Below are 13,689 nucleotides of genomic sequence, written 5' to 3'. Positions count from 1 at the left end.
AGTGTACACACCAACAGAAAATGTATCTCAGCTGAGGTTTCAGACAGGAGTGAGTGGAGTGAGATGATACCATAATTAAGGATAATTATCCATTTTGATGAACGAGTTCATGTTTATTTGCTGCAGATCTCTTACTATTTAGTGTAGTACAATGTTGTCTAGTCTGTCCACCAACTTTTGGGAAATGAAGGCAACCAGTCCAAAATGCTGTGACGCTGACTTTGATGGCTTTTGGCTTTGTGAATAACTTTTGTGATTATCATTCATTAGCAGATATTTCCCAAGACTGGCAGGATGCTTTAACCTAATGTGTGGTCACATTTGTTGTCAATGTGGCTGATGTTTGTTATGATTTTTTCCATTTGAATCTTTACTGATCTGTTCATAAAATTACTTTAAATATCTACATAAACTAGCTTCAGCAGTTCTGGTAGCTGTGTCTGAATTGCTAGTTGCCAGTGCCGTTAAACAGTCTGTGAGCGTTGCTTACTCTTACAGGAGTTTAAGTTGGAGCAAGAAATTCTGGAGAAAGATAGGTGATCGTTGTGTAATCAAATACTTACACTTTAGGTTGGTGGCTCGGTTCTAGCCGGTGTCTGTATTGGGAATAACACTCAAAAAACAATGATCTTTCTCCAGAATCGCTGACTGCACCTTTAATGATGCTCACATTCATTAGTTGCAAATACTTGTGTTCACCCAAATCATGTGCACAAATGTAATTTAAATATAATAATTTGGTATGAGCAAAAGAAGTATGGCTGGCCCAGAAGGCTGGAACTTGGCATAACAGTAAGATAAGATAAAGTATTTGTAAACATGAAGAATGGGCCTAAAACCCTAAAATGTAGCACTGGGTCTTACTTCTAACTGACTGGCAATAAACGCTTTTACTGTCAGAGATGTATTCAACCAGTGAGAGAAATCCAGTTAAAGCAGCACTCAACCCACCCAGAGGCACCCAGGATAAAATCTCTGCACTGCCAAACTGAAGCTGTGCAAGGAGATGTTGATGGATGGTTACACAGAGAAAGTTTTCAAGGAGCACTGCTTGTTTTCCATTGGGACAAGCCTTAGCACATGGATGTTTATACTGAGGTTCATGTTAAGGATCCATAGATGTAGTTTTAACACAGGAAAGACACACACACATTCTCCTGACAAGTTCCAGCCCGCTTCATTTCTCTCGTTTCACTCCCAATCGCCTATTCTGCCTTTCAATGTATATGTCCCTGCTGACATGTGCATCAGGCTTTTACCTCTGGGCTCTTGTATCTGTGGGCTCGCCTGCCAAACCTCCTAACCAAAGACATGCCCCTTCATCTACCTCAAAGAAGAACCCCCCACAACTGTCTTTACAATGTGTATAGAGGCTCAAAAACCAGCCTGCAGGAACTCAGTTCAAGCAATTACAGACTCCAAAGAAAGATCCAGATGCTTTGGCCTATATGTCGCTGTCTTGCAGAGAGCTGTATGCTTTGGCTGTAGGACTGATAACAAGGCGAGACAGTGCTGGAACGGTGTCAGGCATTGTGGTATCCCATTCCAACCACAGAGAGAAAATTGTGGTTTGAGTGACTTTCCCAAACCTCGGTATTTTAAAGGTTTTACTCTTTCCTGTGTACCATTTGAAAGTTTTTTTTAGACAAAGACACTGCTTATTGTTGTTTGTTTTTTTTAAGTTACATTTTCTGAAATAGTTAATTCCAGCACACTCCCTGACCTTTGACTTTTGATATGTTTTATACAAGCACATTTACACTATATCCTCATATCCGGTAAAGACTACTGCTGTTGCTCGTAAGAGTAAGACTGAAGTCTTTTACTGTAGCACACATGGTCATGCCAGGTGTTGCTTGTGTCTTGATGATACATGTTTATTTGATTTCCTGAGGTAAATCCTGGTGCTGATAATAATAATTTTCCTGGTGTCTGAACTAAGTTTCCTCCCTGCACCATGTGAGTGTGGGCCCTGTGTCAAGCTGTTTAATCATACAAGGAGGGGATTTACTGACTGCCAGACTCTATAAGTGTATGGGACCCAAGAGATCTGCAATTTAAGATTTACATTTATACTACACCCAGTATGTGCGTGAGCAAGACGAGACACGACCTTCTTGTCTGTGCTGCCCTGTCTTGTCTTTTGCTAGTGATGTGGTTTCATCAACCTTTGTAAATATAAGTCAACATTGTGATTTCTAATATCAACTGTACATTTTTGCATCTGTTAGGGAAGATTACATATGCAGTAGGTGTAATTCTTTCCTAATGAAGATAGTGAATTGACTCCAGTGTCTTTTTCTGTTATCTGCAGGGTAAAATCCAGCAACTCCTGATATCGGATGATCCAAAAGCAGCATATGACTACTGTGAACATTACAGCCCAGACTGTGACACTCCCCACGGCGATTCCCTACAGGCTCAGGAGCCAGAGGAAGAGGTCAGTCAACCAAGGAGAGTGGGGGAGAACCAATCAAGGGTCCTGATTAATTTCAATTTTCTAAGATAAAGGAATGGAAGTGCTTTTTTTCCCCACCTCTGTATTGCTTATTGCTTATACCTATAGTAGACATGCAAAAACACACATTCAGGTTTTATTTGTTCATTATGTCCTATTTGTTCCTTTAGTCTAAATTTGGACCCCTTTTGCAGCCATATTAATCTTATTTTGTACTTCTTCAAAAGGGCTTCAGTGTTTTAATTAATGAGTATCAAATTAGACAAGGCTGTAGTATTTTGATATATGATTGATAAGATAAGATCTTGAGAATTCCTTCCAGGGATAAATGAATTGTTTTGATAGTTTCCGTATTGTCTTTAAATGGTAAATATACACTAAAACAGCAACAGTTGAATCAACTCATGGTGCTCATTTGGCCACACCCTAATCAGTGATGTCATAGCAGGTGTCCTCCATCAGCTGTCAAAAGTAAACTACCTGCTGCAATGTCCCTGATGGGAGGTGGAGTGAGATGTGCCCCTTGTTTAAACATTTTTGATCCAGGGTAAGCAGGGTAACAGCTGCTGTCTGACCTGTGATATTTAATGTATATTTACCATTCAAAGTATCAACATGAAGACAGGTTAATTTACTGATCATAGTGCAAAAGCTGAGGAGTGAAATCAGCATTGATCAACATACAGTGTAAAATATTCAGGTAATAATGAAACCAGCTAATTGGATGACAGTTTCTCTCTGATCTTTTTCTCTGACTCTCAGTTGTATTTTTAAAACCCAAGGATGCAATATATAAATGCCTATTAACCCCAACTGTTTACTTCTAAATCTCTTTCCTGTGAGTGAGATTTGAAGACAAGACCAAGCAGCAGCCAAGGATACAGTGGAATATATGTATCTCTTTGTTAGTCCATTGATGTATTAGCCATTTTAACTACTCACAGACTTAAATCTGCATCAGACTTCAGTGCAACAAGTTAACCTCCTGTTATATTTGCCCATTAATCATTAAAATTATTACTAGGGGAAACAGTCATGGACACTGACCAGTTATTAAATTGAAATATGGAAGCTGAACGTAAGTCAGGGCCAGCTTAACCTCAGAGATTCATCTTTGTTTGATTAATGTGATAATTGGAAATACACATGGTGCCAAATACCATAACCCATAATTGTCAATATGTTAAACACGGTGTCATGATCAGACTTCTACTAAGTTGTAGCATGGAGTGATAAACTTTTATGACTAGAGGTCAGGGTTTTCCCTGCACTTCATATTGTATAGTTTCATTTTTGCTTCCTTGATAAGGAACTGCAAGAGAACTAAATAACTAAAGGAGGGTGCACTTCTTTAAATCATACCCCTCTAATCTAGCTGAGCTCAGAAGGCCTGAAGCGTGTAATTTATATGCTTGCAGTGAGAAAGTTCCATTACGATATCCCTGAAATACAGCTGGTATTTTTGTCTTTGAGGTTTCCCTGTTGCTTTCCTTTGTTTTATGAGCTTTTAAACAGCCCATCTGCTTACATGTTTGTCGGTTAAGACCCACACGGCTAGTTTTAGCACCTATTTACTCATTTTGTTCACATATTAAGACCTTTATCTAACGTGGTAAGACTGCGTATTGATTAGGTAAAGATGGGTTTTTTTTATTATTGGACCGTAATTGTAATATGTTCATATTTCATAAATGAAACAGTTTAATACATTCTAGCATTACATTGTGTGTCTTGTAATATTTCATAAAATGCTAAGATTTATAATGCACGTTTACATTATTCAACATCTAACCATTTTTCAGTTGCACCAATTATTACCACAATTCAAATATATTTTGGCATTAATAGTAATTTACATTTATGTGCCTTTAACTTGTAGCATGCTCAGGATGATATGTACTACACGTATCATCTTCTTGCTGAAGCAGCAGCCTGCATCCTTGATGCTAATGCTAACACTAAAACCTCTCTTCGTCCCTCTCTCTCTCTCTCTCTCTCTCTCTCTCTCTCTCTCTCTCTCTCTCCTCTCTCTCTCTCTCTCTCTTGACCTCTCCAGTACACTACTGATGATTTAGATTACTCTCAGTTCTATGATTACTCTGAGGGAGCCACAGACATCATTCCAACCGATGAGTATTCTGAACCACAGGTAAATGGAAAAAGGAAAGGAAAAAAAAGATGTGTTTTATTGTCATTGACGAATCCCATCCCTCAGTCTGTCTTGTATGTTGTCTGTGTGTCTAAATGGTATGTTTATGTGCACACTAATACTCTAGTAACTGGGAGTACAGTAGTCAGCTTCATGATAATATTTTGATTAGAATGTCTCAGCCTAAAGTGTTGATTTGCCCTGCTAAATTGAAAGAGCCATAATCTAGGTGTCCTGACCTGGTTATGCCTGCTCTGATTATGACCTTACAGTCAGGCAGCAGAGGTAGAATTATGAGTGTGCATGTACACATACTGTAATAGTCCTCCTTGTGTCTGTTTTATGAAGCTGCTGCCTTCTCTGACTGGTAAAATGCCACTTGCTTTGAGTATTTTTTGCATTCCAGCATTTCTTTAAAACTATTGTATACATTACTTTTTATTATTATTATTGTTATTATTATTATTATTACAATAGCTCTAAAGAGTTGCTGAAAGGCAAATCCTGTGTTCTGTTTTTGCATCTGTCCCAGAAATATCCTTATATGTGCCCCAAAAGTCTCCTGTATGTCACATGGAAGGCCCAGTCCTTCATTGTTGTACAGCACCCTTTCTGTCCAACTGTCACTTAATCAATAGCACAGTTAGCTTGCTGATTGTAGCTAGGATAGTTGGTGTACCTGTTCAACGTGTTAGAAAATAACATATGCAACTACTGTAACTGCACTAATACTGGAAGGTGGAGCCCATGGGGTCTGACAGTTGGTTTAGAAAAGACTGTACAACAGTTACTGATTGTGCCTTTAAATCATTTCCACTTTTGAATGTTCCATGTTTGTCTTTGTCGCCGCCCCCTCTTCCAGAGAAAGAAACGTAGTGTCTCCATGAAAAAGAAGAAGACCAGAAAGTCCCTCAGTAAAACTAAGGCCAAGCCCTTAAACTTCTTGGCTTCCAAAAAATCACCAGCTAAAAAGTTTGCAGCTAAGAAGAAGCGACAGATGCCTGGCTACCAGGCCACAGCGCCAGCACGACCCCGAGGCAATTTTAGGGTAAACGGTCATGTAAAAAAAAAGACCAGATCCCATCAAGATCTTCCTGCCTGAAAAGGAAAATCTCTGATGGCAGACTTAGAGCTCCCTAACCTCTTCTGTGTAGAAGTAGCAGAGACTGTAGCCAGCTTGAAAGGACCCCTAGCAAATAACCTCTGGTTTGAGCCTTTTTGTTAACCCTCGCTTTATATTTCTTTCCTTTTTTCAACATGACTCAGCCAAACATTGTAGAAGGAGATTACAATACAGACATTGACTACGGAACTATAGATGTTACTCAAACTCAGTCTCCCTATGCCACGAGCGGACCCAATGAGGTAATTTTCATCTTCATTCTCACCTACTTTTAAAAAACAGTGATAAGTGTTTTGGGAAATGTGAGCCAGGAAGATTTTACCCAAGAAGGTCTGGTATGAAATGACAAAGACACAACAATTCAAGTGAATCGATGTGTCTTTTGATTTACTAAGATTTTGGTGTGTGGCAGAACTGATGGACAGGGGAAGTTCTTCAACGCATTTGACATATTGTGACACTGCTAGTTAACCTTGTTGTTTAAAAGTGTGCGGCACATGGAAGCAATTGTGACTTAAAAGTATGAGGCACTATAGTATGAGCCATGCTTACTTTAGTCTATGTTAATATTATGATTAGAAGAGAGTTTTGTTCTCGCTGTGACTTTTAGTAGAGTAACATGTGCTCCTTTACCAAGAGCCAGAAATATGTTTTCTGATATTAAAGACAGTGCTGTTTCACTCAGTCACACTGGCTTGTCTGCTTTTATTACCCACACAAAGAGTGACAAGACTTGCAGCCTTATCCAAGATAAAAAAAACCCATTAATGATGACAGAGCCTCTCTCAGTCAATGCCACATACAGCAAATAATACTGAAAATTATCTGTTTAATGATATGCCGTGTCCATCACATAATAAGCTTGGTTTTGATCACTAGTTCTGCTAAAAACCTCTTAAAGAACTATGATCAGAAAGGCTTAAATCTCCTCACAGCCAGCTATGAATGTGCTTTGTATACTGCAGTGTTTGACAAAGTGGATGTGATTCTACAGGGAATTTTAAATATATAATTTGGCCAAATGGAGTATTGCCAATAATAACTGTGTAATTGCATCCATTATGTTGCTCTCCAAAGCTAAATCCACAGTGATCACAGTTTGGAATGAAAAACATAAACATTTTGCCAAGTGATTGTGGTTGTAGTACTTGTGCGAATTACAGAGTGTACCAGTGCAAACTCACAGGAGGCCCAAGTCATATTCCGTCGAAACGGATTTATTGACCAACAAATTTAAATTTGAGCTGAATCTCACTCTTTCTCCCTATATATGTATACTCTGTATATATGTACAGCTACTACAATATGATGGTTGATGTAAGCTGCTGTTTGTATCATTTCAGACATCTATTTCAGCCTTTCTTTACTGTCTGTATCAGTATATCATATTTGGTTGTATGATGAGAAAGAAAAGAAGGCTGAGATAGCATCAACTCTGTCTTGACATGTATAGTTAACAAACTTTGGATCATCAGTTAATGATTTTATTCAGTCAATATGGTAACATTTTATTTATTTGTTTGCATTATAACATATTTACTGAACTGAGGTGTGCTGTAGGGATCACTGCATTACTGTATTTCATGATTTAACAGAGCATGCAGTGAATGTAACAAAATCATGTTGGTAGAATTTAACACCAGTGTTAGTCTAGGCTTGTTAATGCAGATACTTAATCAGTACAATATAAAAAACACGATTCAGTACTCAACACTGTATATTTGAGCTTTTAGCCCTTTTTTTAGACATGTCCTCAGTGATTAATAAATGGCTGTCCATATTCAAATTACAATCACACAACACTACCAGACCAGTAACTGTCAGATATTTTCTTCATTCCTCTAAGATAACTTAAGATTTCTGTACTTGGAATAAATAAGGTGTTACCATTGCTATGTTAAATGTTGTTTTGAGCATATAATGCTGAATTATGTTCTGCTTTAATAACATCTAAATGTAGAATATTTGCCTTAATTGCTTAACTAACATCTGTATTTACTCACCATTGCTTCCCCCTTCTCCACTTGCAAACACCTGAAAGGCTGTGGAGGAGGAAATTGTCGGTGCTTATGACACCGAGGCCATTCCCCTTGCTCCGGAGCCCACCATTGTCCCAGAAACAGTGGACAACTTGGACACTGGTGCATACGACTTTAAGGAATATGACCTAAAGGAGTATGACTTGGGCGGGGTTGACAACAGGTTGTATGATTACGGGGCATATGATGAGTATGGCACGGCACCTTCCAAACCCACGGCAAACTACAATGATGAGGTGGGCCCAGGGGTTGCTGCTGAAACCGACGTTTCTGAGAGCACTGTAAGTAGCACACCCTGACCTGGTGATTGATGGGTGTGAGCATGAACAGCACGCACGTGTCAGGGACTCTGTGTTTGTTATGGACTCACTCTGTCTTCCACTGCACGCCTTCCTAGTTGGTTGCTTGGCAATGTGTCATTGACATGTTGAGTGTGGAGTCTTGCTGATGTCTCACTGGTGTGTGATTGGTATTTTAAGGATTGAAAGCTATGATAGGAACAATGCTTGCATCTGTGTTTTCTTAGAAAAGGGTCTAACTGATTACTTCTATTGATTATAGATGCAAATGCGACTGTTTTGCATCAAATTTGCTTGAAAATTACATGGAAACACGGCTACTCACTCATTATTTTCTTCTTTCTTCCATTTTCATCTCCCTTCATACACAGCCTTCAATCAGGTTATTCCAGCCCACCCATACATACCCAACAAGACATGTCGTCCCCACCCCACCACCCCTTTCATCTCTCAGCAGTCTGATCCCTCCCTCTTCTCCTCTGCAGTTTTAACAAGCACACACCCACATGCATACCCACACGCATGCACACACGCATTCATGCACACACACATACACACACACACATGCACACACTCACACACACACACACACACACACACACACACACACACACAATTCAGGATGTTATGGATTCCTTTTACTTCCCCTCATACCCAAACTTTTGATCTCTGCCTTCACAGTCACAGTCACAGTCACAGTCTATGTTAGGCATTTTGACCCCAGTGCTCTTTAAATTTACCAATTTTCAGAACAACATCAAACACAACTTTGTGTCCATATGCCTTTGGGTATTGTTACAATGTGAAGGCAAGGACTTTATTGGTCTTAAATGCCTTTTTACTGTCATTCTATGCATCCACCACCCAACCACTTCTCATCTCATCCCACCTTCTCTCTCTCAAAACACACAAATACCCAACATAGTTGAACTAATTCACTACCACTAATGAAATCACAGTTGTGTTTAGTTATTTATATAGATTTATCAATGTTGTGCAAAGACCAGAATGAAAACACTTAACTTCACTTAGAACATCGTCTCTTATTGTCTCTGTATATGTCTCCTTTTGTGTTGTTTTGTGAGGTTTGCTCACATGCATGACCTGTTGGTGTTAAACACTGTTTGTCACCACACCGCACAATGGCAATGCAATGATAGAATTGCTCCATTTCAAGCACTTAGAGGTCTATTCTTGCTGATTATGACTAACATTTTTGCCTGATTTGTTCCATAATGTAATCACACATTGTGTTAATCTTGATTCAATCTCTGCCTCTGATGTAGCTACAGTAGTTTCAACTGGGTATACGATTATTGTTTGACTGTATAAAATTTGTTGAAGCACTAACACACATTCTTTTCACTGGCTGAAGCCTCTTCAGTCACCATTGCTCATCATTGCTGTCCAGTCACCTGTGGACTGTAGCCGCTGTGTGAAGAATGTCACCTCTGTGCTTGCTTTGTAACTACAGGTTGCTGGTGCTGGAGGAGTCCTTGGCCAGAAGGGAGAAAAGGGCGAGCCAGCTGTTATTGAACCTGTAAGGCCTAAAAAGTCAATGTTGATGTGATGAAGTGATGTGATTGTGTCACGTTAGGTTGAATTATTCTCACTTTTATCGTGAATTGCAAATGATTTAAAATCAAGTGAAATCAAGCTAACTCCTGAACTACAGCTTTCATGTTTTACTTCTTTTAAGACCATTTCTAAAGCGCTGGTCAAACGCCCAAAAGTTGCAACAGAATTTGTTGACTCACCCTGAATGTGTCTATTGTACTGCTGTTGCACAGGACAGTGTTCGTGGTGTGAAACAATGTGTTTGTTTTTAAAAGGGCATGCTGATTGAAGGACCACCAGGACCCCCCGGCCCAGCTGTGAGTATATTGTTAAAAACCTGAGCATATTTAGGCACCATTGTTGTCAGAATTTAATGAGCTTGCCTGTTGGTGGTCTGCTAGCATGACTTTTGTCTTTTAGGGTCTTCCAGGTCCCTCAGGCCTACAAGGACCCCCAGGCCCTTCTGGAGATCCTGGTGACAGGGTAAGTTGTCATTTATGTCCCCAAACCAGCCAGCAGTTTGTTCTTAAAAAAATGTGTATACTGTCAGTATGTGTGTTCATGTGATCAATGATGGTGCAGGGCTATCTCAGACACTTAGATAGACACTCATTCGATAAAAGCATGTAAAACAAATATGAACGAAGAATGTGTCAGCTTAGTTATACATACAGTATAGTACTTGTGCATATACACAGTATGGCCACATAGGACATTTTGCTAAGGTTACTTCATAACAGAAGGGAACTATGCATGTTAGACTATAACTAAGAGACTAGTCTGTGAAGATCAAGTTATTTAAAAAATTCAAGTCATAGGTCAACCCAGTGGTCAGCTTACCAAGTCAAAAAGTGCAGACACCAAAAATCAAAGAAAAGTGCAACTGGAAGTTCAATGACTTGACTACACCATGCAAGACCTTTCATGTTGAATGATATAAGTTGTAGGTAAAATGTTAGCAATTTTCTACTAAAAGGACCTTACCTTATTTTCTGTCTATTGACATAATGCTTGTAGCTTTCTACTGAATGTGAGCATGCAACACCACAACCAATGATCTAATAGGCAGCAATGGATGATTTGAGTGTGTATATTTATTATTTTCACAAAAAAGGTTGGTATTCAGGTAAAAGACTATTCTGTACAGCAGGTGCTACATGCATTGCTGCTGTAAAGAATCATCTTAGAGAGCAACAATATTTATGCTTTTTATGATGGGGTGAAATTGAACTAACCATGATTTAAATTAATTAAAAACAAACTCTGGGAAATAGATGCCAGTTTGAACACAGCCAGGTTTTTACAACTTCCCTTAAGCAAAATAACTGTGTCTCAACATAGAACAAAATTGAGTCAGTGGAGTGAACCTTAATTAGTTTTGTGTTGTGGCATGCTTGAAAGTCCATTAATTTCATTATTGACTAGTGTTACTGCTCATGCATAAATACCTAAATAGAGTAGAATATAGAGACCTAAAAGGTGTGACATATGAGTGAGCTCAAACAGGTCAATTATTATGGTCAAACTTTTGAAAGATTATAATATGAAGGATGATATTTGCCCTGGGTTTCCCTCAGTAAGAGGTATCCATATTTAACACTTTGCTCTTTATACCCTCTCTGTTCCATAGACATGCAACACACTCACACACACACGAACATGCACACCAGAATTCATGGAAAAGGATGTTGGTTTTGGACTGTAGACAGTAGCGTGGTGTACAGATGCACAGGCAGAGTCTATGTGTGCTTGAGGAGGAGGAGCACATGTTACTCAAACTAACAAACAGCACACCTCCAGCATTTACTGCTCCATCTGTGTGCATGTGAAAGTATGTGGTTGTGTTTGTGTTTCCTTCCACATTTCTGCCACCGTAGTGGCACAACTTTAGAGTCAAAACCAAAAGAACTCAGGTGCAGCCACATTTTTCAAAGCTGTCACAACATGTGTTTGTACATTTTGTAATTTTGTGGTACATTCTGACAGTGTTCAAGAAGGATACCAGTTATCCACACCATCATAATTTGTTAAAGTTAAACCCACATGCATACGTTATACTTGAAAGTTAGTTAGTTTTTTACTTAGTTTAATCCAGCTATGTTATTAATTTAGCTATTTTTATATGATAACATATACATTAAATGTCATACAGAAAGAGGAAATCTAAATCCCCATCATCCTGTTGTCCTTTTTTAATGTTCTATTTTTTTAAATGCTATGTTTGATCTTCTAAAATTGATAATTTTATTATTGTGGTGATGTCTCTTCTGTGTCGCAGGGTCCTCCTGGTCGTGCTGGTCTTCCTGGTGCTGATGGTTTGGCAGGGCCCCCTGGTACTATGCTGATGCTGCCAGTAAGTGCTCAACCCGATACTACCTTCCAGCCACCTTTTATCATATAATTCCATTACAAAGCTAATTTCTTTGGTATTAGATAGTGATGACAAACAGAAATAGGAATAAATGCCTGTGTCTGCGTGTCTTCAACAGTTCCGTTTTGGTGGAGACGGTGAGAAGGGTCCAGTGGTGTCGGCCCAAGAAGCTCAAGCCCAAGCCATCCTCTCCCAGGCCAGAGTAGGTAGTAAAGGACATTAAAAAGGCCACTGAGAAGCCAAAAGGCTGTGGACAAACCCCCAACCCCCGCCCTGCTCCCTTCACACAGCTGTAGGAGGAGAGGAGGGGAAGGATGAAGGAGACAGTATTTTGGTGGGGAGGGGAGGTGGGACACAGTGCATTTTGTTGGCCTTGCAAGGCTAAAAGGAGACATGCCGAGCTGGCTGAAGAGCAACAACATAAAAAAGCTCCACTTTGAACAGATGGACAGACAGGAGAGACTGTTAAAAATACTTTAGGGGCCCTTGACCTGCGTGTGGGCTAAACCAACAGGTGTAGAAAAAGTCTTTGTGTACATGTGGGATTGGGCAGTTTGAAGAAAAGGGAAAATCTGCACTTGTTATTTAGGAGTCACGTTGGATTCTTGCGTGATATCCCACATTAACTGCACAGTGAAAGACCTCAGAGAACAAATGAGCAAAATATGCACAAACATTTTGAATTAAGAATGCCATGCCAACTTTTCATTAAACTTTAAATATAATGAAAATGTTATTGGGAATATGTAGTATGATTGGTCATTTACCTACAAAAGTTTCAGCTGCTCTTAAAAAGTGATGGACACCTCTAAATCAAAACAATGACATTTAATGATAGTCATACAGAAACAAAAAAATCACAAACATACCATGGCATGGATAATAAATAGCATTTAACACAAACAAGGTGTTATGTATAAAATTTAAGCATGACACAGGATGAAAGGAAAATAATTCAAGTGTGGAAATAAACAACATTTTACAAGCACACCTAATATATACTATATTTACAGTATGTAGATACACAGACATAGAGTAGATTTTTAAAAATATTATACTGCGTGGTTTTTGACCTTGTTCTTGTGTGTGTGCCTTCCCTGCAGCTGGCCATGAGGGGACCCCCAGGGCCGATGGGTTTGACAGGAAGATCTGGGCCAGTGGTGAGTCTGCTTGTTTGTTTTTTTTGTTTTTATTGTTTTTAATGTTTCTAGGAATTTGGCTCTTTATTATATTGGCAACAAAGCTTTTTCAACACATGTTTATTATTCAACCTATCTTACATACATATGATCCTTAAAGTTGTCATATGCAGCACATAGGATATCCATTGAGATCACTATTTTTAAACTCACAAGCTTGATAGTATGAGCCTTTCACTAACATTTCAAAAATAGCTTTTTTGGAGTTCAGCACTTAAATTCAGTAAGTTTGTACTGTTGTGTAAAGAAAATATCTTCTTTGTGTAGTTTGTAGTTTTTACTATTTTTGTTAGAGACACAGCAGAATCCAGATTACTTGTTTGGACATGTTGTTGCATCAGTGCTTGGTGGCTCAGTTGCCACTCTGCCTGTCTATTTGGTGCTACCAGCTGCCAAGAAAATTTCATTCTGTTGTTGCCCCCCTCCCTCCTCCTCTCTCTTGGGCTTGTTGATACACGATCCACTATTTATCAGCAGGAAAAGGCCCTGCAAAA

The 13,689-nt window shown here is 39.1% G+C and overlaps 1 protein-coding gene across 1 annotated transcript in view; it reads left to right on the top strand.

The window, feature by feature from the left end:
* Positions 1–13,689, top strand: part of col11a1a (collagen, type XI, alpha 1a) — an 80,976-nt gene that overhangs the window by 16,416 nt on the left and 50,871 nt on the right. Inside the window, exons 5-14 of the mRNA XM_073488672.1 lie at positions 2,315–2,440; positions 4,515–4,607; positions 5,874–5,972; positions 7,772–8,050; positions 9,543–9,608; positions 9,901–9,942; positions 10,046–10,108; positions 11,904–11,978; positions 12,115–12,198; positions 13,100–13,156. Coding sequence (XP_073344773.1) covers positions 2,315–2,440; positions 4,515–4,607; positions 5,874–5,972; positions 7,772–8,050; positions 9,543–9,608; positions 9,901–9,942; positions 10,046–10,108; positions 11,904–11,978; positions 12,115–12,198; positions 13,100–13,156 — 984 coding nt within the window. The remainder of the gene's footprint in view (positions 1–2,314; positions 2,441–4,514; positions 4,608–5,873; positions 5,973–7,771; positions 8,051–9,542; positions 9,609–9,900; positions 9,943–10,045; positions 10,109–11,903; positions 11,979–12,114; positions 12,199–13,099; positions 13,157–13,689) is intronic.

The sequence above is a fragment of the Pagrus major genome, chromosome 19 (assembly GCF_040436345.1).
Source record: "Pagrus major chromosome 19, Pma_NU_1.0".
Classification (NCBI taxonomy): Eukaryota; Metazoa; Chordata; class Actinopteri; order Spariformes; family Sparidae; genus Pagrus; species Pagrus major.
Note: the sequence above shows the minus strand (reverse complement) of the source record. Positions and strands in the feature narration are given on the sequence as shown.